This window comes from Crinia signifera, chromosome 4 (assembly GCF_055691185.1).
Source record: "Crinia signifera chromosome 4, ASM5569118v1, whole genome shotgun sequence".
Taxonomy (NCBI): domain Eukaryota; kingdom Metazoa; phylum Chordata; class Amphibia; order Anura; family Myobatrachidae; genus Crinia; species Crinia signifera.
This window is the reverse complement of record NC_139220.1, coordinates 107648972-107675728: the sequence shown is the minus strand read 5'-3', so window position 1 is coordinate 107675728 and position 26757 is coordinate 107648972. Positions and strand designations below refer to the sequence as shown.

The 26757-nt window shown below is 43.0% G+C and overlaps 1 protein-coding gene across 1 annotated transcript in view; it reads right to left on the bottom strand.

The window, feature by feature from the left end:
* Nucleotides 1-1698: 1698 nt before the first annotated feature.
* N4BP3 (NEDD4 binding protein 3) overlaps nucleotides 1699-26757 on the bottom strand; it is a 42856-nt gene continuing 17797 nt past the window's right edge. Inside the window, exons 2-5 of the mRNA XM_083182157.1 lie at nucleotides 10529-10963; nucleotides 7294-7866; nucleotides 5659-5910; nucleotides 1699-3622 (exon numbers count right to left, since the gene is read on the bottom strand). Of these exons, the coding sequence (XP_083038283.1) occupies nucleotides 3062-3622; nucleotides 5659-5910; nucleotides 7294-7866; nucleotides 10529-10936 (1794 nt within the window). The 5' untranslated portion in view covers nucleotides 10937-10963 and the 3' untranslated portion in view covers nucleotides 1699-3061. The remainder of the gene's footprint in view (nucleotides 3623-5658; nucleotides 5911-7293; nucleotides 7867-10528; nucleotides 10964-26757) is intronic.

Sequence of the window (26757 nt, the reverse complement as noted above, 5' to 3'; positions counted from 1 at the left end):
CGAATTTGTCAAAATAGGTGTGAAAATTGCCCAGTAAACATTCGTATTCCTCATAATGACCTGTAATGTTTACCTTATATAGGAAATATAATCTTACACAACATATTTTATTTGAATTTATATAACAAATGTGAGCCACGCTTGTATTTTTAGCAGATATTTTTCACATTTCTCAGAGATGTTAGCACTCAAAGGGTTAATGTCAAATTAAAGAGGAGAACATCCGGTGAGTGTAATGTAATAAAGTATTCACAGTAAAATCATTTCTGATCAAAAACTACAACTTCCACACTGAACCCCGTCATATGGTATATAAAATCAGGCAGCCAGCATGGTTTACTTATACTTCACAAATCCACGCTGTTCCCCATACGTAGCTATCCTTTGTCATATGCAGTTACAAAACGACAACTCAATATAAACTATTATTTACTAGAAATGAGGATGGGTTGTGACCCTGTTCTTCCAGCCAAATTGTGACCGTATCAGTCATCTCTGTTATTCATAGACATTAAAGTTACAGGAACAGGTAGAATAAAAGTACTGAACACCTTGTGACAGTTTAAGAAAAACTAAATCAATCAGTGCGATATAAATGGAGCTGAATTCTTAAGGCTCATACACACTGGGCGATTTTGAGTTGAAAGCAGCTCAGTTTTGTCACCTGTGCTGCTTTCAGCCCAAATGCCGCCCAGTTTGTACGGAGCAGCGGTAAGCGATGATGTGTTTTCCCACATTGTCGCTGGCCCGGCCACTCATCTGTTGGTATTACCGGGAGATGAGTGACTGGGTGTACGGCTTTCTAGAACATCCTGCTATGGAAAGTCGTCCACCACCAGGGAAAAAAATAAATAAATAAATCACTAAAATGGGTGAAAAACGCTCAATGTGTATGCAGAACGATTTTCAGCCCAGCGATTTTCCCCATCATCGCTGTCCATACACGCAAGTCAAAAACATCCAGTGTGTATGGACCTTTACATAGACTTGATTTAGATCATGGGTCTTCAACCTGTGGCCATCCAGATGTTGTGAAACTACATGTCCCAGCATGCATTGCCACATTTTTTCCTATAAGAGCATGCCAAAGCTGTCAGGGCATGCTGGGACATGTAGTTCCACAACATCTGGAGGGCCACAGGTTGAAGACCTGTGATTTAGATTAACAGTCATTGGATTAACCCAGGGCTGGGCAATTGCGGCCCTCCAGATGTTGATGAACTACACATCCCAGGATGCTTTGCATTAGTTTTGCTATGTGGCCATGCTGAAACTGATGCAAGGCATGCTGGTATGTGTAGTTCATCAACATCTGGAGGGCCCCAATTGCCCAGCCCTGGATTAACCCCTTTTGGTGGACAGTGAAAAGCTTAACATGTACTATATGATAGTGATTATTACAGATTTGCTGTATTTGGATTGGAGAGGAAATTAGTATTTGCTGTTTACAGCCATGTTCTTTTATTAGGTATGAATATGATATAATGTAATGATTCCAAGAAGGTTAATTTCAATATGGGCGCAGCCTTAATGTCTCATTCGCTAATGCGCATTCTTTTTTTATTTTTTTCAAATATGGAAATAGATTACACCTCTTTCTCTGCCCTAGAAATCCTGCATGCCCCTGTATGTCCCACCAGATAACTTTCATGGCCCTTAACCCAAACAGAAAACAAGCAATCCTTCAGAAGCCACAAATAAAAAATATCCAATTTATTTGCAATTGATCTCAAAAGATTAGGTTCACATTTATAATCTGATAAAGTGGGGGTGGTGAGAGATCGATCAACCAGCAACACTCTAACCTAGAAAAAACAATATAACAAAACTACTGACATTTTACTCATAAATAGCCCAAACATGTAGTTTTCATGGTCACTAAACTTACAAGAGGTTGTTCGTTAAAGATTCTTTGTGACTTGCACACGCAGTGTGTGCATGGATGGCTAGCCAGAGTTGTATACTTTGGATGCACAATAAAGGGATAGGAATTAACTACTGGACAAGGACAGTCACTTAAAAATTCCTGGGATTTATAATCTAATAAATCTATAAAATTCTGCATGCATTTCTTAATAGAATATATATTTACTTTCTTTCTTTGGTGAGTACCTGGAGATACTTGTTTATATTATACTTTGTTACGGTTCACATTTTATAATGCCAATATTCCTGTATAACCAGTTGTGAAATTCAAGAAATATAGCAAGAAAAATATAAGGGGACAGCTTTGTTATGGGAAAAGGGGAAGGGGGGGGGGGGGGGGGGGGGAGAATACCACGCTGTCGCTCAGGACTATTGTAGCTGAGGCCCAGAATACCACGCTGATGTACCTGCCAAAGGGGTTGTATTAGCCTATTTCTTGCAGTTACAGTGAATTAATGGAATCTCAACCAGATACTCTATTAACCTAATTACAAAATTAAGCCATTCATTAAATTAGAACGGTTACATGTAAAAATGCTCCTAAAAATATAGGTTTGTCTTCACAGTTCAAAAACAAAATTGTCCACAGTGCCATAAATAACAATTGGCCAGAGACTAGATAAAGTGCTGCAGGACCTCTACACAGGCAGAGTTCCCAGAACACATCTGTTCTCTTTAACATTGTAGTATCTCCTCTAACCGAAAGGAACACAATGTAATCTGTAATGTGGATACATTTCTCAGTGCATTGCACTATACAGCCCTTCCCTTCTTATTTGTCATTTTAAGTAAAGACTGACCATTTTCCCAGACACAGAGTAAATGTAGGACTTTCCTCATGTAATACACAAGAAGTCACTCATAAGCTGTAGGTCCCAATGGTCACTCTGGTTCCATACATCACGGACCATCTCAACGTCATAAAAGCTCCACAGTTTCAATGATCAAATGGTATTGACCTAGAGCGGATACATCCACCCTTGCTATGCCCCAAGAGTTCATTTCCATAAAAACAGTTTTTTGTGTTGTGAGGATAATGAATCAATCTCACATTGTCGCAGTACATAAATAAACAGAACTTCTGTCACCGTGTATAGACCTCATTTCAGTAATAAAATGTAGTATATTCAATGCTTCAGGTTGTGTCACAGGAGTCCACAGCATCCATCCAAAGTGAGGGAGCGCTTGGAAACTGGACTGGAATCTGTTTCAGCTCTTGAATCTGTCTCTCGAGAGCCTGATTGCGATGGTACATTTCTAGGTAACTGGCTTGGATCTCCTTCTGGTACCGTAGAACTTTCTCCTTTTCTTCTTTCCAAGTTTTCCTTTCAGTCTCAAAATTCAAAATCTGGGCTTCATTCTGACGTCTCTCCAGCAACAACTCAGCCCTTAGCCTCTCTAGATCAACTAAAGCCTCGGAAGTCTCTCTCAGTCCCCAGCATTTAGAGTTATCCACTTCGGAGCACACATTATTATTATTCGTTCCTATCGGTGAAGTTTTGCCTTTGGCATCCTCTAAAGCCTGCAAACGAGCTCTTAGATCTGTGGCCTCCTTCTCTTTTTCTCTTGCTATAGCTTTTGCCTCCCGAAATTGTGTCTTCATCAGAAATACCTCCCCCATCTTTTGTGTAACCTCAGCCTGAGAGTCCCTAAGCTGCTGTTTCAGGAGAGAGATCTCGCCAGCCTTCTGAGAAATCTGCCAAAACAAACATCCACATATTAGATTATGAAAACATGGATCTGCATATATTCTTCAGATCTTTGTTTTAAATCATCAAAAAAATTCCAAATTCTAAAGTCTTTCTACCACATCACGACAGTCGGAATCCCAGGCCGTTTTCGCTCCGCTCGACAGAAACTTGAAAACTGGAATTCAATGTTCTGGCTGTTGAGTATTGGAAAGTGGGCGTGTCGGTGAAAACGGCAGCAGATTTTAAAATGGCCATGAATTTGACAATCCACAGCCGTTTCTGACAAAACAGACCCGACTTGTTTTAAAGTTGGATCTGTTTGTCGGAATCTGCCTTCAATGCTATCAGAAGCGGTAGAATTGAATCTACGGCGGAAATAGCAGCTGAAATTAAATAACCCCCACAATATAAAATAAAAATAATTCCCTGCATGTAGAAGAGGTAAGATAATTACACCCTCGTCATTCACTAAAGAACATCTATGGATGACAGCTGTCCTTATATTAATAAAGCAATAACTAAAACCATAGTCAATAAAGGCCCAGACTCCTAATATGGTTTACACTGAGACATTACATAATTACAGGACATGCCAAGTTTTACAAATGTCATATATATATATTTTCCACCTAATTGTAGGTCTCTTTTCTAGATTACATCTTAATTTCTAGCACCTGCAGTGAATATAAACGGATTTAGTAATTATAGTATTGATGTATGCCAAGTCTGCTTTCCTTTAGAAGTTGGGCTGGGAAAGTACAGACAAATTAAGTCAGAATTCAAATGCGAGTTCTGGCGATTTTTAGTAATAAAAATGCATTTTTTTTAGACAAGTTCAAAATTTGTTTTTCTTTTCCCATTTATTCCATGTACATACAAATTGTACAAAACAAAACAAATAAGGGGTCCTCCCTTGAGCATAACCAGCCCTGGGCTTATTAAGCCGGACCTGGTTCCCCAAATACAGGATGGGGGGGGGGGGGGAGAGAGAGAGAATCATAGCGATCCACCTTATTTAACAAACCAGCACCAGGCTCTTGGACGTGTCCTCGTTCCAAAAATACTGGGGACAAAAAAAATCCCTGTGATGGGCGGGATCGCATCACAAGCGTTTTGCGTGCGATGCGTTCTGAGGGCAGTACAAAAAGTATGTGCAGCACATATTTTTTTTACTGTGCGATGAGATGCCCGCGGGAGCGCACATCACACGGAGCAAATGCACTGTGTATGGGCACCTTTATGCAGTATCTTCTTTTCTTAGACACAAATAAGCCAGCGTGTGACATTGTGACATTATGGATGGCACTGAATTTTAGATTCTTAAGGCCCCCATACACTAGGGCGACTTGTCCTTAGGACAAGTCGCCCCCGACTTCCCCCTGAGCTTTCCCGACAGCTCCCCGGGGGAGCTTGATTAGATTGGCACTTGATGTGCCATTTTTTACATGTGATAAATCGTCTCGATTTATCACATGTAAAAAACCCGGGGAGCAGGGGGGGCTGGGGACGCTGCGGGGGACACAGGCGGCATAGAGCCGGGAGCTGTCAGTGCTAGAAAAAAAAAGCCTATACAATGAATGGGCAGCCTGTGATTGGCTGAGCGCTCTCTCAGCAAATTGCTGACTGGCTGAGAGAGCGCTCAGCCAATCACAGGCCGCCCATTCATTGTATGGGCTTTTTTATTTTTTATTCCGTACTGACAGCTCCCGCCGGCTCCCCCTGCCCGGCTCTATGCCGCCCGTGTCCCCCGCAGCGTCCCCAGCCCCCCCTGCTCCCTCTACCGCCGCGCCGCCCCACTAGGTCCCAAGTCTGGTGGTCGGACGTGCAGCAGGTCCGACCACCCGACGCAGATCCGATGCGCACGGGACCGCGCATCGGATCTAAGGGGACATCAAAACTAGCCGATTTCGGACTGATCTGGCTGAAATCTGACCAAAATCGGCTAGTGTATGGGGGCCTTTAAAGGCAGAATAAGGAATTGCTATAATTTACTTACAAAAGGTCAGAATACATGTGTACAAGATGAAAAGAATGATCCTACCTCCCACTTGGATTCTTCCAGTTTAGTGCTAAGATTTTCAGGCTGTTTTAGTCTAAGCTGCTCACACTCGGCCCTCACTGAGCCGAGCTCCTCCTGAAGACGCTTTTTCTCCTGCTGAACTTTGTACAGCTGCAGCTGTAGGGCTCGTTGGCTGCGCAACGCCTGCTGAGAGATCTGCTGCAGCTTTGACATGTACATCTGTTTTAATTCGTCTAATTCCTCCATCCAGAGCCGACGTTTGTCTTCAAACACCTGCTGAGATGGAGATTACACATAGTAAGGAAGAGTTCCAGGACACTTTTGGAAATGGTGCTACTAAAAGACATTGCACACAAGTGGAAAAAACATTAATGAGAAAACAATGCCAACGCTTTCAGCCGAAAGTGGTGTGTAATGTGCTTACAATACTCCAGTGCAGTACAGGCAGAACCAATTATATAGAGAACATTAGGTCTCTATAATGAACTTCTTCTATATCCGCTCTACAGTATAATCAGTGTACCACATTTTCCAGACCACGCAGCAGATGCACAGGTGTTCAGGGTTGGGTAAGAAATCCTGGCAGTCAAGATCCCAATAGTCAGAATAGAGACAGTGGGATTCTGACTTCAAGAATCAAACCCAAACCCCAAGGCCATTTTATCATTAGTTTCATGAAAATGATCTGAGTTATGCCTTTGAATTATACTAAAGCAGAACATATAGCTTATTAATATTTTAGGAGGAAAGGGGGGAAAAATAAATGGTGTGTGAGTGGTTTCTCACACACTAAAACAGAAAAATAGTTACGGTATGCTTCAAAATGTTGAAGAAGAGCAGCTGTAATACTGGGGGTGATTCGGATCCAGATTCTCTTGGGCCCCAGCGTGTTTGCACCCGGAACTGACGTTTTCGCACTGCGCAGATTTGTCGCTCGCAAGTCTAAGTCTGCCCAGCAAGCAGGAGAAAAGTAATTTGATGGTTAATTTAGCCCCCTTTGCGTAAAACATCCATTCGCAAAGTGACTGAATGTTTGGAGGGGTGTGGTACAGGGTTCCGACAGTCGGGATCCAGACAGTCATTAGGCCGACGTCAGGATCCCGACTGGCCGGACTCAGACAGCGTGGCAAGCGCAACAAAGCCCCTCACTGCCCTCGCCACGCTGCGGGCGCGGTTGTTCGCAACGCTCGCCACCTATTCTGTTCTCCCTCTATGGGGCTCGTGGACCTTCACGAGGGAGAACAGCCGGTGGCCGTCGGAAACCCGTGCGTCGGTATTTTAACAGCCGGGATCCCTACGTTGGGTAAATGACTGTCGGGATCCCGACTGTCGGGATCCCGTCCGGCAACCGTTTGGAGTGTGACAGGCAGCGTGCATTTGCACGGCCAGTGGGGGCTTTAGAAGGCTCTCTAAGCAGTACATTTTTGTAGCTTAGAGAGCAACCAGAATCACCACCACTGTGTAGATTGGCTAACCTTGACACTCCAACTGTTGTTGAACTATACATCCCAGCATGCCCTGCATCAGTTTTAGCATGGCTAAAAATAGTAAAACCGTAGCAGGGCATGCTGGGATGTGTAGTTCAACAACAGCTGGAGTGTCAAGGTTAGCCATCACTGGTGTAGAATATGTGGAATATGTAGAACAAACACTCACTTGAGTAAAGGGATCATCCTTGTCACTTGGATTCCTTCTTAGAGGTCTCAGTTCCATCCCCTTTTCATGCAGCTTTTCTTCCAGCTGTCGGGCTACATCTTCCACAGACTGAGAGTACTCATATGGAGGAGGAGGTTCTCCTGAACACTGAAGGCGACTCAAAGTTGCCATGCTCTTACATGACAGTGATGACTTGTCACCAGAGGCCATGTCTCGAGCCCCTCGGGAAGCTCTGTCTAACGATCCCCCAATATGGTTAATATGTCCAGTGGACGCACTTATCTGCGCACGTGCTACGCCAAACCCCGGGCTATAAGAAGTAAAGCTATTGATGGAGTTTTGTCTGGAATCAGATAAGCTTTCATTTTCATCATTTTCACTCTCATGCTGCTTGATGTGATGGAGATTGTTTGACTTCAGGTGCGCACTACGAGAAGTGTTGTTCAGGCTGCCTAGTGTATTCAGACTGCCATTACTTTTGGATAACTTGTGGCCACCTGAGGAACATAAGCTCTGCATTGACATGAAGTTCTTTGCATTTGAAGGCTTCAAAGCAGATTGTCCAAAGCGAGACTGTAACAGAGAGCAGGTACAAGATCAATTTAGTGTCATTCCGATACAAAACCTGTTGACTTATTAGATGTATTTACTGTTTAATCCACAGTCTAAAAGGTTTATACACACTGCCCAGTGCTTATACTGAGCAATTTTCACCTGGCCCAGCCATTTTCCAGGGTGGGGGATGAACCACTTTTCACAGTAGGAGACTGTGGAAAGTGGTTCATTCGGGGCGACGTATGGCGGCAGCCAGTGATGATGCAGGAATAAGCATTAGCGGTCATCACTTACCACCCAGCCATACACTCTTGGAGATTTTGAGCTCAAAACGAGTACAGTGAGCTACTTTTAGCTCAAAATCACCTATTGTGTGTATAGGCTTTTAGACTCACATTGTACACAACATGGCTAGTGTTCCTTGGTTTATGCAGAAGCATTTCTCTTATCCAACTTGCCGCCATTGGCACATCCTTACTCTTGATGGCGTATCTTGGTTCCCTTTGGTGAAAGAATGGTGTTACTGTGTTAACAGATTTGTTTTTCTTCACCAACCCACTGGTGGTGGTGGTAATGGTGGGAGGGAGAGAGGTTGTGTCAACCGTTTGTCCGTGTCAACCTTAAGCATGTCAACATTTTTTCTGTGTCCACCAAAAGTGGTCGACCTAGACACTGCCGATAAATGGCCCTTACTAGGGCACTAGTCTTATTCTAGCATGAAATGTTTAGGTAATATAGACTTTTGTTAGCGAATTAAAGTAAGCTGCTTCCTTTGGCCAAACAGGAATGTATTATGGGGCCTGCACACGATGCTAGGGTCGCTCAGTCCTGCATAGCACTGTGCCGCTGAGCGATCTGTCAGGGCCAGTGTTCTCCGGTGAGGACACAGGCCCTGACACCGGTGAATATAGATTGATCCAGCGTGCTGGATAGTAATTGCTGGGCTACTTTGACACGTTATGGCCCCTACACACACACACACACACACACACAGCTATGTAGGGGCATACATGTGTAGGCCCCATTAGCACTGGATAGGAGCTGTCTGCAGGATCCTAATCTAGGCATAGTACTTGCATATGGACAATACTGGTAAAAGATTCTACCTGGTAGTGCTCACATTAAAGAGCATCTAGTGCATTCACACAGCACAGCGGGGGCATTCCCATTGGTCACAAATTCACGGTTTCCTAATCGATTGATTACTAAATTCTCCTGAATATTGATTCGGCTCAAAAGATGGCTGCCGGCAGGATGTGTGGGAAAATACTATGTAACAGTATGATTAAAAATAAGCAACAAAAAGATGCTGGAGAGCCTAGGCCTGGCCTGCTACCCACCTTTACTGCCAGTGATGTACTATGACACTAATGTTGCACATTATCTCCGTCTAATGTAGGGATTACATTTTCTCATATAGATCTTTGCTTATTGACCAATTGATCACTTGTCTGTTGACAAAGCAAAGCCATTTGTGACCCTCTAGCCAAGTTATAAAAGGGATACAAATGAAATATTTTTACGATCCTTGTGGCAGACTCCTCACATCAGAGATAAAATCGCCTTTTGTTTGACCAGTATCTTGGTGCGGATATGGGTCATTGGGTAGACAAACATTACGTCAACATGCATTGGGTCGACTACTGAAGGTCGACCTGGCTTAGCTCGACACATGAAATAGGTTGACATGCCTAAGGTCGATATGGTTGGAAGGTTGGCACTAGCATTAGGTCAACAATGGCTAGGTCGACAGTCAAAAGGTCAACTTGGGTTTTTCACTTTCTTTGCCTCAAATGTCAACATTGTCGGCATGGACACTGTTAAAGTGCAACGCCTCTGCTCGCCATGCTTTGGTGCACGATGCCTTGCTACTCTCGGCAGACTATTCTGTAGTGGACGGTAGGCCCTAGTGGATTGTAGGGCATGAAATACCATCTGTCGACACATGTCAGCAGATGGTATTTCATGGGTGAAAAATCCATGTTGACATTTTGGACTGTCGACCTAGCCATTGTCGACATAATGCTTGTGTCGACCTTAGATATGTCAACCTAAGCCATGTCGACCTTCAGCGGTTGGCTGAATGCATGTTGACCTTATATGTGTCGACATAACTGTATACCCTTGGTGCACCCACATGTTATCAGATTGTCCAAAATGTCCCTCAAACCAGTAGTTCCCAAACTTTGCGCCGTGGCACCCTGGGCCACTTAAAGGGGTGCCTTGGGTATTGGTCGAGGACAAAATTTTAATTATTTATGGTCAATGTATTAGGCAAAACGAGTGCTAATGGCTACCAATCATAAAATGTGAACAAACAGATACAAATATTGTTTCTCACTCCATAATTACACCTACGGATGACATATAAACACATTTACTTAAGTTCATAGTTATTTCTAAATTTGTCAATAAAAATCTTTTGGGTTAGGGGTCCCCTGAAAGTAATCTCTGATACTCCCGAGTGCCATGATTCAAAAAAGTTTGGGAACCACTGCCTCAACTTATCTGAATTGCAGGTCATGGTAACTTAACCAATAGAAAAAAGCAGGGTGTGCCGCGTATTCCACGGATGGGTTAAGCAAGATAAATTCCCCTCCAAATGATTTCCCTTTTTTTTGTTATTATTATTATTATTATTATTATTATTATTATTATTATTAATATGAAAGCTGCTGACCTTTTCAAAACGTCCCCTTTCTGGAAGTGAAGTCTTGCTGAAGTCTGTCCCCCGGCGTTCTTTGTGGTATAAGTCAGGGTAGTCATTCTCTCCTCCATCCACACTGTGTTCTCTTCGGAATGCCAGCCCAGAGGACAACTTCTTTGCACTTTTACCATCTTTCTTTGAGATGCTGAGATAGCTAAGCAGCTCTCGCTGATTCAGTCCCCTCTTCAAGATGTTCCCCGGGCTGTGCGATTCTGGAAGTGGCTTAAAATCAAGCTTGAAATCATCAGGTGAAAAGTCATGCTTCTCAATCAGACTGCTCACACTGCCCATATTACACCTGGATGAGATCTCTGAGGTGAAAGATTGGAGAAGTTGGTTCCCGGTATCACAGGACAGGCTAAATGTTTGTGCAGCTGCCATGGAGAATTAGCAAATGTCTGGACAACTCTGTAAAAATGAATTAACTTGGTTATAAAAACATGTTACATTGCTTTGATCAACAATCTATTAAGTAGTAATTATTGTATAATTAGATAAACATCGTGTGAAACATGTCAGGGGTGGAATAAAATAGTAAAATTGTCACAAACCAGAAAGTGCTGCCATTATTTATTTATTGGCACTGTACTATACTGCACTGCACTGTACTGTATTGGCACTGTACTGCTATACCCAATGCATAGGTGGGGCAATGCAAGGTCCACAGTAATTAGGTCAACCCAAAAAGATGGACACAAAACAAAAAGCCGAAGGTTGACATGAGTTTAAAATTTTTGTACCACGTACCCTTCCATGGCTTGCCATGCATTAGGCCACTTTACCATTCCAATCAAACTCCACATGGATGGTAACGTATCAAAAGGTTCATAAAATGAAAGGACTAGTGAAAAACCTGGTTAACTTTTATGTGTCGAACAATACCATGTCAAGCTTTTGCTTGCGTCAACCTATTGTCCATGTCAACTTAATGCATGTCGACATCCAGACAAACCATTTGCGATTCCGAGGTGCAAATGCAATTTTATGTTCATGCAGGGTAAATACGGTCTGCTTTTGCATGGAGTACACAAATACAGGAAAGCTATGTTTTAGAGCTGGGCAAGGATGTATTCTTCTTAGGCTGGGTACACACCAGTTTATCTGCAGAAGGATGGGGCAGAGTGTTCTGCATACACACTGCCCGATTAGTTGTGATTGTAAATGTTAACGCACATTTGTACTGTCAATCCATGCTGATTGCCCGTACACACAACACAATGTGCCAATATATCTTAAGCTATATAGGCCATCGGTTGCACTGCAAAGCTGACGAAATAGGTCTATGAACGACACTTGCTGGTAGACACTGGCCATCAGCCCAGCGATATATCCTAAGTCAAACTGAACATTTTTAAATGAACCTCCTAGATGCATTTACTCCCAACCCTAAATGAGGCCCATAGTATTATCTGACACCCAGGAATCTAAATTAAGGAATTTAAAATGTTGTAGAACTGGATGCTCTACTGTATCTATTAAGTAATGTATCCATAAATTAATGATACACCTAAACATGCAAAAGAAGGGAAACAAATGTTACATAACCAAGTTAGTAAGTATATTTATTCTTAATACAAATTGTATGCTTCACACATATATAAGGATAGGTCTTCAGCATGTCTATACACTGGTGTATATGTGAAGAGTATTATGAACAAATCCTGTTTGGTGGATATTGGACAACAGTAATGTAATAGAACGTTGTGTAATAATGTAATAGGATGTTATTAAGGAACGAAGGTATGAGAAACACACATTGTTGAAGTGGCTACTAATACCTCACCAAATAACTGTTAATTGGATGGAAGCAGATTGGATGATTAGATTTACTAATTAAATTTAAAGAGTTGACCACAAATGACAGCAAACAGTCTGTATGACCTCTGTCATTGTCAGAAGCAATCGGCACATATCTGTGTAACTTTAAACTGCTACGTAGATTACACAACGATCCTGTTGCTCAAAAGCAGTTTATCTGTGACGAGCTTTATAATTTGGAACCAAATTACTTTGGCCCACAAAGGCACACTACTGTACTGAATTACAGGTGACTATTTGGCTGAAATTGCATCCATTTATTCTATTCTGCATAACTATAAATAGTCATATCTGTCTTGTATGCTTTATGCTGAATCTTTATGTCCTTTTGTGGACTAAATAAATAAGGAATTGGTGAACTGTAACTATGGGCCTTATTCTGATCTGAGCTCAGTACAAATTTGTTCTTAAAATGGACAAAACCATGTGCACTACAGGTGGAGCAGATGTAACCTGTGCAAAGAGAATTAAATTTGGGTGTGGTGTGCTGAAACTGAAATCTAAATTGCAGTGTAAAAATAATGCAGCCAGTATTTACCCTGCACAGAAACAAAAAAACTCAAACAAACCTAACTCTCTCTATACATTTTAGGGGATGCAGTTAAAATCCCGGCGGTCGGGATCCCGACGTTGGAATCCCGACCGCCAAAATGCCGACACATTCTCCGTCCTGGGGTGTCCACGACACCCCTGGAGGGAGAAAAAATTAGTGTGCCGAGCGTAGCGAGGCACCGGGCCCGCTGTGTGGCGAGCGCAGCGAGCCCGCAAGGGGGGGGCGATCCACGTCCCCCCCTTGTCGGCATTTCGGCTGTCGGGATTCCGGCATCGGGATTCTGAACGCCGGGATCCCGACCGCCGGGATTCAATACTGAATCCCATGTTACATGTGCCCCACCTGTAGTGCACATGGTTTTGCCCATTTTAAGAACAAATTTGTACTGAGCTCAGATAAGAATAAGGCCCTATGTATTAAGGTGTCCATACACGCACCGATTTTGAGTGCTGTGTGTTTTGAACTTCAAGCTGCCATGCAATTTTGGCACTTGAAGTGGATGTGATGCACTGTACTTTGAGGGTGCGATGCGATGCCAGCCTCTTTTTTTTTTTTTTTAAGTTATTAGTTACAAATGTACATCGCATGTACTACTAAAGTGATGCAATGCGATACAATGTAGCACAAAAAGTACTGCCTGCAGATACTTTTTGTGCTATACAATATTGTACCTGCGGGGACACACATCGCATCACATCCCGCAGGTACATGGTACGATTATCGCACATGCGATGCGTTTTGAACTTTAAAAGTTCAAAACGCATGCGATAATTGCAGTGTGTATGGTCACCTTTATATAAATCTGTGTACTTGTTTATTACTGCGCTGTTTTTTTTCTTTTTAGTTATTTATTTTTAAATATGTTTATTTGTATTTTAGTTTAGAGAAGATACAATAGAGCAACCATCCGGATTTAGTGTTTATTTTAGTACTCACCATCTTTGAAAACCCATGCAGTTCCTCTTCCCTGCCTGGGGTGTTGCTGTCTGCTGTAGTACTTCTAGCACAGCGTGGGCTGTATATCAGCACTGATATGCAAACCAGACATGTACTAGAAACACCACAGCAGACAGCAACACCCCAGGCGGGGAAGAGGAACTGCATAGGTTTTCAAAGATGGCGAGTACTAGAATGAACACTAGAAGCATGTAGCCGAGAGGGTAATATGAATTCAAGGAGAAAGAGATATTGTAATGACCGTTGCAGATGACTGCAGGGACTTATTAGACAAGATCCATCTTTTCATCTGAAATAAGGATTTTTCTCAGACGGCATTATATAAACTAAGCCTTCAAGAATTTTCTTTACTTTATATTACCTGAACAGCAAAACATGTTAAATGCTGTAAAGAATAAGGACTGGATTTCTACAATGCAATGTTGGAGGAAATGGGCATTAAGCAGAGAAAATGATCTCCTCCGTTTCCCCTTTCCTACATGCCTGTGATACCTAATAGGGCCTACACACATGCTATTAAGGCATTTTCTGAGCAACTTTGCTCAGTTTGGCAAACTCGCTTATAAAATGCGCTACATTGGTGTGTGTGTGTAGGGGCTATAGCGACATCAATGCGCGTTCCTGCGCATCGCTGACCGAGATTGATGGACAGTGTCCATCAATCTAGCTGGTCGCCAGTGTTCTCCACCGTGCAGTGTCTGACCTAGCATAGCTATGTGTGAAGGGCCTATAAATCTTATCCCCGTGCGTACATATCCCCGTGTGTACAGGGAAACAGTCGCCAGGAGCACGCTCCCACGCTCCCTGGCCACTGATTAAACCGGGACACTGGGCGATATGCTCGCTGAGCGATAATCGCTCAGCGAGCATATCCCCCCGTGTATAGTTTTTGCATGATTTAATGACATTTTCTTGCTAAAATAGAACACGTAGGGCAAAGTGGTCTTCTGGCAACATTTATATATGTAGAAGCAGTTTAGGATTCAAATGGAAAGAAGCTACTTCCATTTCCACAGTTTCCTGGCAAATATGAGGAATAGAATGAGTGATGCCGTTATCAGTTCTTACATTGGCTTGGACTGAGTACTAGAGCACAGATTTTACAGCACTTGCTATAATTCTCTTTGTAAGGTCTGAATTAATGTGAATTAACAAAATGTAACTAAAAGCTTATGAAAGAATCAAACATTGAGTCACTGACAGATGAATGCTGCCCACAAGTTTTCATGCAGAAAAGAGAGCACATGTTCTTACAGACAGTATGTTCACTTCTCTCATAGGAAAAGGCAAAGAAAAAAAAGTTTCATAAATTTATCAAAGAAAGAAAAAAAATGATCTAAATATTTTATTTTTTTAAAACCACACCACAATTTGTTACAGAATAAATGCAATGAGCCACACAAACAAATAATTGCACAGATTCAGGGGGTTGATGTATCAAGCAGTAAAAATGGGGGAAATTTACTAAAGGAAATTTGTAAAAAAATAGGTGTATTTGTATCCAGAAATACACTTATTTTTGACATTTACTATCCCGAAAATACGGCTATTCGTATTGATGTGCTATCAATACGAATACAAATTGCCATATTTTCGGGATAGTAAATGTCAAAAATAAGTGTATTTCTGGATACAAATACACCTATTTTTTTTACAAATTTCCTTTAGTAAATTTCCCCCAATATGTGGAGAGTTAGGCAAAGCAGGCACTGCAAGGACAGGAGATGCTTCAGCTCCCGCTGCTGCCCTCCTCTGCTCTGCATGTTACGGGAGCAAGCTTCCCCCTTGCCCCCCTCCCCAAACACTGCTGTCACTGTGATTGTCGAGTAGGGTGATATACGATTGCAGCAGCAGGGATAGGACGCCAAACACATCTGAGTGTGGCGGCCGGCACCTCCTCACTGCAGCAGACAGCAAGGTAAAGGCGCGCTCGCCAGGGCCCCACCTTTAGTGTCCTGTGCTGTGCTTCCCACATCTAATGCTCTGCCCGCTTCCAGCTGGAGGCCGTGGGCCGCTTGAAATTACAGCACGGGCCGCAATTGGCCCCCGGGCCTGACTTTGGACATGCCTGCCCTAGACCGAAAGAATGAAAACAGCTAGTCACCCACCGAGAAGACGTATGTAGCAAGAACATCTCTTGGAACATGGCAATGTGACTATAGCAAGTCTCAGGCTTTTATCTCTTGTAACAATCATCATTTCCCTTTCGCCTAGTCTGAATGGAAGTGGTCTAGGTTTGCGATATGCTCTATTGTCTAAAGGTGCCCATACACGTTTTGATTTTATGTGCTGTGCGTTTTGAACTTTATTGGTGCTGTGCGATTTTGGCACTTGGATGTGATGCGATGTACTGTAGCGATGCGATTTTAGCCTTTTTTTTTTTTACAGTTTATAGTCACCTAATGGACATTGCATTGCATCGCATCACATGTACTACAAAAGTAATGCGATGCAATGTAGCACAAAAAGTACTGCCTGCACATACTTTTTGTGCTATACAATATTGTACCTGCAGGGACGTGCATCGCATCCCCGCAGGTACGCGGTGCGATTATATAGGCACATGCGATGAGTTTTGAACTTTAAAAGTTCAAAACGCATGCTATAATCGCAACGTGTATGGGCACCTTAAGACTGTTCTATTATAAGCGGACAGTTTAGGTATTGCTAAGATAAGGTGGATGCAACTGCCAATCTTATTTGGTAAATGTAGCCAATAAATTCTATCATCAATTCTGATTGAGGAAACTTTTTGGGCTACAAGTCAGTGGCAGGAGAGTAAAGCTGCTGCGGGAAGAGTCAGATTGTACTTTCTGCCGCAGCCCTGGAACTATTGTAGCTTTCATTCACATGCCAGTAATGAGGCTGATCCTTCAGCTGCCAAGAAACACAATATGATTTGGTTCAGGAAATATTCAAAGCAATACGCCAAGGAACAGATTAATCTGCATCAGAACTTCACTCACTTGTTTCGGTACTTGTTTCCTAGCACGGCGCCCATCGCATTGTATACATAAGACTAAATATAGTATGCGATGTAATGCAATGCTGCGCGATGTTGTAAATTAAAAAATTGTATGGCATTGTGGTACGCGTCCTCTGACCTTTTCACACCCCCACTATCCATGTCAGCATGGAGTTGATGTTATATAGTGTGGCGAGCGCAGCGAGCCACCGAGCCCGAAGCGTGGCGAGCCCCGCGAGGGGACGCGGAATACATGTAAAGTAATATGCGTGCCACCAAGCCACCGCTTTGAGCTCGGTGACTCGCCACACTATCTAAAGTCAATTCCACACCGACGTGGATAGTGGGGGTATGAAAAGGTCAGAGGATGCGTACCGCTGCGCTCACCACGCTTTGGGTTCGCATTGATAGTGGGGGTGCATTTAACATTGTAAGCACCCATTAGGGTGCTTATACAATAAAAAATAGTTGTGGGGCTGCTTTTAACATTGTAAGCACCCATGCTGTGTGCATGGGCGACCGAACATCCAATCAGCCGCGTCGGGAGCCGCCGGTGATTGACAGCTCAGTAGGCGGGCTCATGCAAATGATATGTCAGTCCCAACGGATCAGCAAGCGTGTATGGAGAACACACTGGCCGTTCGTTACGTCTGTAAATATATATGCAGATCGATTGATCGGCAGATATATCTACCAGTGTGTTTCCAGCTTTACAGTTCAGGTTTTAGGGTTATCCATGCTTGAACACAGGTGCCTTAATTGTTTTGATTTATCCAGGCTTCTGCACAGATGGTTATCAGTAAAACCTGCACTGCGAGTATGCATTGAGGACTGAGGTTGGGAATGCTTGTCCTAAACCTAGGAGACAGGGATGTATAGAAAGCCTAGCAGCAATGGCTGTTACAGGTTAAGTGCACCTGTCTGATTAGGTGAGCTTGTGAAACCATTCTTCCCACAGTAGTCTGCTTATCACACATTCCTTTACTGGTAGGATTCTGTTTAATTAATAAACCAAATAGTACAAAGATTAATATGTAAGCTGCAGGGTCAGTCCTGCTTGTGGCTGGAATGTGTCCGATTTTACCTCAATTGTCACAGGCACAATGGCAGGCCCTGCACAGAGTCCTGGGGTGAATTCCTTGCATGCCTCACAGAACAATAATGAATTCACACTGCAGGAGCCTATCCAGCCTGTAGAATATGCTTGCCGGCTTTCCAAGAAGCAAACCCCACCAAACATGCCCACTTAGCCAATTCAGCATCTGCCACCAAGGACACAGATACACATTGCAAATCCGCTCCATTGGCAGCCTGTAGCTATCACTGGTCCAAGAAGTAGAAAATGCATCTTGTGCACATTCCTCTGCAAAATAACTATTTTCTTTACACACAAATAATTCCGATAATGCTACAATCAAAGTACAACAATATCATTATATTCCTTCTGTGATATAGCAATGCGAATGGGACACACATTTTCATAACAAGTGTTGATAGATAATATAGATTTTATAGAATATAAAGCTTCAGCTGAGTTATATACAGAATTGTACCCGAAAGAGCTGCTGGTCCGAAATTTGCACCTGTCATCCTACCTGTTCACTTTCCAGGATACAATTTACAGGACATTTTTGGGATGCACCCACTGTATGGTGTTCCTTCCCTTATATTTCCAAAGTATATATAATGTCATATGGGGGAGTAACTGTGCAAATTGTGCAATGTGTGTGTGGGGGGCTGTGTATAATGTAATATGGGGGCTGTGTATAATGTAATATGAGGGGGTGGTGTATAATGTAATATGGCTCTGTGTGTAATATGGGGTGGCAGAGTATAATGCACTTTGGGGCTGATTCACGTGCAGTATCACTCTCGCCGAGGTGTTCGCACTGTCAGGGGAGGGAAGGGGGCGGGCAGGGGGCTGGAACCCAGTGTTTTATGCGAGCTATGTATGGAATTTTATTTTTTTTCTTTTTGCTGCTATACTATAGCATACCTCCGAACTGTCCTGATTATAGAGGCCATGCCTACATGACTGTAGCTTCGCTCTTTCCCGTGGGGGGGGGGGGGGGGGGGGGGGGCTGCGTCGGGAAAGTTGGGAGGTATGCTATAGGAATCTCCCTGAAACTGGTTTTCAAAAGTAGGCAAGTATGATATACTCTCCGGAAACATTCAGAAGGCTACTGAATCTCAGATGGGTCTTCTGAACATCTGGTAAAACCGAGTCTCCCAGCACAATGCCAACCCCCTCCCAATCTGGCTATTCCCTCCAAGATGGAGCAGCCCTAAAGCTCGAAACATGAAGATTAGTGTGGTTGTGTTGGTAGATTTAGAAATCCCCCTAAGGGGGTAGTCCGACTGTCAGAACGTCCCGAATCCCTGGCCATTTTCATCCAGCTCGCCTGTAACTCGACAGGTGAAATTCAATTTTCCACCTGTGGAGTGTCAAAAAGGGGGCGTGTCAGCGAAAATGCCTATGGATTGTTGAGAAACGGCTGTGAATTCGATAAGCCATGTCAATTTCCGACAAAACAGATCCGACTGGTTTTAAAGTTGGATGTGCTTTGTTGAAATCCGCCTTCAATGCTGTTGTAAACATCAGCATTGAATAGGTGGCAGGTGCTATTTCCCCTGTTATCAGACTTTTATCCACACCAACAAACCTACTTTTCTATAGATAGTTCATAAGAAAGGAGTGTCCTTTTTCCTCACTCTGTTAATTCCTCAGTCTGTGCATTCCTCATAGTATGCTGGTGCTATATAAATAAATGTTAATAATACTAATAACTCGAGTCTGTTATCTCACAGTGCGAAACCTGCTCCCACAGCTGAAAAGAATACAGTCTTTCAGGCCCTGTGCATAGCCCTCATTCGTCCATGCAAATCACTAGACCAGCATCAAACCCAGAGATGGCAGAGATTATGGGATCAGCATTACTAATCTTCTGAGAAATGACTCGTCCATACTGAGCCAGGAGATGCAGGCTAGAACAATGGTGTGTCTTTGCTTGTGCAGCCAGGCATAGGTGCATGTCTATAAACAGCTGCATTATTGCTAGTAGTTATAGGAGGTGCAGCTATTGACGAGCACTGAAAAAATACATAACAATTGTTTGTACTTCAACAAACCTAGGACATTGTGGGTTATTCTGATTCACTCGCAAAGAGAAATTCCTCCTCAAATGGACAAAACCATGTGCACTGCAGGTGGGGCAGATGTAACTTGTGCAGAGAGAATTAGATTTGGGTGGGGTTTTACTTCAAAGTGATATCTATATTGCTGTGTGAGAATAAAGCAGCCAGTATTTACCCTGCACAGAAACAAAATAACTCCCCCAAATCTAATTCTCTCTGCACATGTTACATCTGCCCCACCTGCAGTGCACATGGTTTTGTCCATTTGAGAAGGAATTTGCCTTTGCAAATGAACAAGAATAAGGGCCTTTATGCTTTGGATCCCACAGTTTTTAGAGTGACATCCCAACGCTAACCTTTTGCTCTCTACTTCCTCAGGTGCTCTCAGCTCTGCCCTTCACTGGCTGAGTGAGTTTACATCTTCTTTTAACAGAATTTCATTTGGATCCCTAGAATGACAACTAACATGTCGACACTGCATTCTGCAGCTTCATATTCCTTACAGTGCCCATGGACACATAACGGGGAAAACGGACCATGGGCCTAACAACTACCAGATATAGAAGGGGCATGGCCCTAATTGGAAACTTAATGAAAAGAGCTTATTGTACCCCATATTTGGCATATATAATACTGGTCCAACCCACATCATTGCTGAATGAATAGGGTCAGATTTAAATTTTGAATCGCGCCCGATCGCCAGTCTAAAATGATGGGAGATAGCAGGAAGAGATTCAAATGCCTGTGTTTCAGAGGGATAGTGTTGCGAGCGGAGATGCAGACACCGGCAAACATATGCGCCTGAACAGAGCTACATTTTAATAGCTCCATTGGGCGCCCTCTAGTGGCTATCAGCGTATTTGAATCTGTCCCATAGGGGGAAATTTAAGGAAATTTGTAAAAAAAATAGGTGTATTTGTATCCAGAAATACACTTATTTTTGACATTTACTATCCCGAAAATACGGCAATTCGTATTCATATTGATGTGCTATCAATACGAATTGCTGTATTTTCGGGATAGTAAATGTAAAAAATAAGTGTATTTCTAGATACAAATACACCTATTTTTTACAAATTTCCTTTAGTAAATTTCCCCCATAATGTTTAAGCAAGTGAGGCAGGATATCCTTTGTACTTTTAGTGTGGAGTTACCTTTCTAAAAAGTTGTAAATAATAAGCACAAATATTCTCTTTACCTTGGTCACTTTTTTTTTTTTTTTTTAAATAACATTTTTATCGAAACTTTAATAGGATTCAGAACTGGTACTGCAACACTTTACATGTCCATGTCCACAATTACAAGTTATAGGTCACTTTATCTAAACAATGATGTTGCTTTATTACAGCAGTGTACAGGCTAAAATACCGTATTTTGGTGGAAGCTATCACATGGCCTTCCTTCCTATTTGCAATCATGGGAAATAATCAGGCACAGCATTACTACCATGTATACTCTAACTGTCCCGAGGAGCTAGGTCCAAGAAACAAGTATGGGAGGGTAGTGCAACAGTGAGATTTGCATCATTGCGGCTTTGACCCCACTCTAATACAGTGCACACTGTGGGGCGGAGCTATGGCAACGTGACTCACAATGAATCCCATCAAGCTCCCACCCACTTCAGCAGGAAGTGAAGTAGGATACAGGAAGGTAGAATGCCATGACATCCCCTGAGGAGCAGTCAACCAGTATGTTATATTTAATAATTCATGAAAAAAAAAATTCTGTGTAAAATATAGAAATGTGAAATTTTTCTAAAGAAATAATTTGTTCCTGGCTGCATATTCATTATATTTCCTACACATAATTTAAACATTTCTAGATACTATTATGCAGTGAAACTTAACAGTACAGTTGGCGCATGTTCTGAAGCACTTAGTCATACAACAGTGACTATAATGAAATTTGAAAAACGTAACATGAGGTACTCCTAAATAGCACATGCTAAACTGAGTAATATAGAGCCTTTCATCTCCATCAGGTTTTCTACTCACTCCCAGGTGATACATAGTTTATCAAAGTAAATCATTGGCAGCAAAGCCCTCAGCCACTTAACTGTAAGCAGAAACTCTTCCATGATTGCTTTCGGCAAAATAAAATCTTGGCAGTTCAGGTTTCACCCATTGTGAATACAACTATGCTGTCATGTGCTGGGCCTGAAACCACAACACTTTGTAAGAAAAGGACTGGCACTGTATCTGTGCACTGAAAAACGTCTGGCTGAGGGACAAATGCTTCACAAGACCGTACATTTGTTCTATTCATATTTCCTCATCACAGTCTACTGATTTACATGGCTACAAATAACACTTAATAGGGAACAGCAATAAATCAGTGACAGAATCAAGGCTATTGTTAAGGACAAACACAAAAAAAAAAGACACACTTTATGTAGTGTTCACTGTAGGTGCAGGGTGCTGATCAGTGAGGAGGACAGATTTAAATTTTCAAGGGCAAAATTGTTGATGGAATGCATCTAGAAGTCTAAAATTAGGCCAATCAAAATTTAAAATATGCTGTCCTCACTAATCAGCACCCTGTGCATTGTGGGAACACTATTATTTACATTAAAATACCCAATCATTGAAAGGGCACAATCTAATCATCGAAAAGCCTGGATTCTTTTTGCTTTTGTGCTCATCCCTGAATGTTACGGACGCAGAATATCGCACATTTTCCTTCAGACTTTTGTGTTGCTAGAGATGGTTACGGGGAAGTATTCCCTGTAATGGCTGAATTCTATTAGCTTTAGTAATCAGACAATTTACAGCAGCTTAACCTAATGGGCTTACTGCGTGCTAATTTCTGCATGTCACGCAATTCAGTTGTAAAATACATATCCATGGAAATGTGCAAACACATCAGCCTGGTGTGGGGAAAGTTGGAAAATCTCCCTTTACACACCCCCCCCCCCCCCCCTCCAGATAAAAGTAACTGGATAATAGTAGAGGTGGCTATTATTGGCCCAAAGCAAAGTATTCGGGGCTCTGAAAAGGGTATGTAGTTGATAGGTAGACAGTCAACAGGTTGACACCATGCACAGTCGACACATAAACATCTAAATGTTTTTTTTTTGGGGGGGGGGGGGGTCTTTTTTTATACTATACCATCCAAGTAGACTCCGATTGAGAGTGGTAAAGTGTGCCAAGCACAGCGGTAGCAGACCGAGCCACCTGAGCTGAAGCATGGTGAGCAAAGCAAAAGGTACGTGTTTTACTAATTTGAGGTACATGCGATCACAAAAAAAAAAGTGTTGACCTTTTGCATATGTCACCCTTTTGTCTTACATTGAACTTGTGCATGTCAATCATTTAGACCATAACCTGGGCGGGATGTACTAAGGGGAAAATGCGGTAAAACCAGTTTCACCGCATTTTCCTATGTACTATTACCCAGCCGCACCGATATCGCCGGGCAGGGTATCGCCATTGGATGGCGATACCCTATAGAAGCCTATGGGCTTCTTTTCGCCGACCCCCCCCTCTCCACCTCCCTTGGGCCTACCTTTTTACAGGTCCTCCTGGACCCCGGAAGGTAAGCCCTTCCTCCCCCTAGTAACGCAGCCGGACGTCCTTCCGGCTGCAGGGTGGGGGGAGGCGCCGGGGACATCTACGCTGAGCTGTCCCGGCTGCAGGGGAGAAGCAGGCTCCCAGGTAGTGACGGAGACCCCCCGCAGACCACATTACAGGTAACGCGGGGGGCCTCAGTCATCGCACCGCGATGCCAGCCGCATGTTAGTACACATGCGCTGGCATCGCGGCGGGGGCATGGCGAAGGGCAGCGATGTATATTAATACATCCCGCCCCCTAGGTGTCAGGCAAGCAAAACACAATCCCTGAAAAGCATCCAGCTGCATCGGGAGAACTTACACAGGTTTCACTGGATCCAATAGAATAGATAAAAGATAAAAGAAATTCCGAAACATCATGGGGGTAATAGGATACCTCAATAGAATGCAAAGGTTTTCATTTTTAGCAAATTAAAGTCTGTAGAGGATTTTGGAGTTATATAAAATTGCCTGTGCAGTCATGGGGAGGGGAAGAACAAGGTGGTCATGAGTCACAAAAATATATCGGAACAGAGATCCATAAAGATCTGTTGGATGCAATTAAAATAAATCAACAAATAAAGAAATGAATGCATGGGGAGCACACCCTCTATGGCTCACAATGGGAGCTCAGCAGATTCCTTATACTTTAACCAAGCAAATCGGGTGGCTATGAATTACTGATTCCCATCCTGGCTTTAAAGGAGTAAACCTTTTATTTCCATTTACATATATCCATCATCTTAAACCCCACCCAGATCAGAGCCGTCCAGTAAACAGGGATCACAGCTTTTGCTGAATTGTCAATATGATTAAGGGTCAGTGATGTAACTAGATACATGTGGGCCCCCATAGCAAAAGTTTGTAAGGGCCCCTATTCATCAACTAAAGCTGAAAAATGTATAAAGCACTTGATACTTTGACAGGCAAATTGGGCCACTCTCAGCTCTGGGCCCCATAGCTGCTGCACCCCCTGCACCTATGGTAGTTACGCCCCTGGTAAGGGTGTTTTATACTTAGAGATAGGCCAGTATATATATGAATGAGCAACAGTAAAACTGAGAACATAGAGCAATTCTTGCCATACCACCACTGTAGTAATCACATCCCAAAAAGTCCTCAATTCTGCACAATACCACCCTAAACATTACATATCATTAGGGGGCTGAGGTGTTTAACCAATTCTCAAAATTTTCACCTTTATGTACCTTCTGCTTACAGGGTGAGAATAGGAAGCGGAATTAAATCTCATTGAGAATTGGATTAAGTTAATATGGCTTTTTAATAAAGGGATGCCGTTGAAATCCCGGCGGCCGGAATCCCAGGGTTCAAAGTCCTGACGCCGGAATCCCAATCTGCTGAAATCCCGACACTTTCTCCCTCCATGGGGGGTCCACAACACCCATAGAGTGAGACTAAATTAGTGTGCCGAGCGTAGCAAGGCACTGGGCCCACTGCGTGGCGAGCGCAGCGAGCCCGCAAGGGGGGGCGATCCACGTCCCCCCCCCCTTGTCGGGATTCCGGCGTCAGGATTTTGAACGCCAGGATTCCGACCGCCAGGATTTGGTATGTATTCCTTAATTAAATAGCAAAAATCCCACAGCTGGCCACATTAGCAGTTAAAGTGACAAATTTTATTCAGTCATAAGGGCCTAATTCAGACCTGATCGCAGGACATACTGTATATGTTCTCTAAATGGGCAAAACCAAATGCACTGCAGGTTGGGCAACTGGTTCAGAGAGTTAAGATCCCCATACACAGGTCTGACTTGTCCTATGAATTTCCCCAGCAGCTTCCTGGGAGGTCTACATGCGATTTGGCACTTGATGTGCTAAATCACATGCAAAAAATGGCACGTTGTAAAAGGACTCCCAGGGAGCTGCTGGTGGGGAACATTCATGAATGGGTGGCCACTGATTGGCATTTGGAGTTTTGAAATCTCCTGCATGCCCACCGCTGCCACAGCCTCTCTCTACAGACGGTGGGGGGAGAATGGAAGAGGGGTCTCAGAGGTGCATAGCGCTGCCTGTCAGGCACATCAGCCAGCAGAGGATGCAGATCGGAGAGAGCACCTCTCCTGCCCGACGCTTCCCCATTCTGCAGACTATAGGTGCGTATATTATATATATGCAAGTGTTGGAGATTGGATCCAAAGGTGAACACATGTCCCTCAGTTACAGGGAATAAATCTTGTCCTTCTGGGTGTTTAATACCACTGGACTGTGGATTATCAACAGAAACTACCTCACTAGGGGCCTTATTTTGGTTCATTCTGACAAAATCCTTCTTAGATGGACAAAACCATGTGCACAACCATGTGCACTGCGGGTGGGGCAGATGTAACTTGTGCAGAGAGAATTAGATTTGGGTGGGGTTTTTCTTCAAAGTGAGATCTATATTGCAGTGTAAAATAAAGCAGTCAGTATTTTCCCTGCATAGAAACAAAATAACTCACCTAAATATAATTCTCTCTGCACATGTTACATCTGCCCCCCTGCAGTGCACATGGTTTTGTCAATCTAAGAAGGATTTTGTCAGAAAGAATGAACTAGAATAAACCCCTAGGTTTCCAACTCAAGCTGAATATAAATACACTCCCTTACCAGGGTTTATAAGTGTCACAATTTTGAGATCATAAGAAGGCTTCTTCTATACCAACCATCCACCAGAGGTGCTCCAATTGGACCCTAAACAAGGTTCCATTTATTGAATTGTGACTTTCCCATCTCTGGAACCAGAAGGGTTTCAATATAATTTAAAGATCATGAACCCCTGATGAAGTCTCTAAGAGACGAAACGCATTGGGTACTGGTCACGTGTACTGAAAATAAAAATAAAAAGCTTCTTTCAAAAATAACTACAAGTGTATTTATTTTGATATACTTTTATTGACTTGTAAGATGGACATTACTGATTAAGGGCGCTGTAGACACTATTGGTGGTGTGAATTCCCCATTCTGCAGACTATAGGTGCGTATATTATATATATGCAAGTGTTGGAGATTGGATCCAAAGGTGAACACATGTCCCTCAGTTACAGGGAATAAATCTTGTCCTTCTGGGTGTTTAATACCACTGGACTGTGGATTATCAACAGAAACTACCTCACTAGGGGCCTTATTTTGGTTCATTCTGACAAAATCCTTCTTAGATGGACAAAACCATGTGCACAACCATGTGCACTGCGGGTGGGGCAGATGTAACTTGTGCAGAGAGAATTAGATT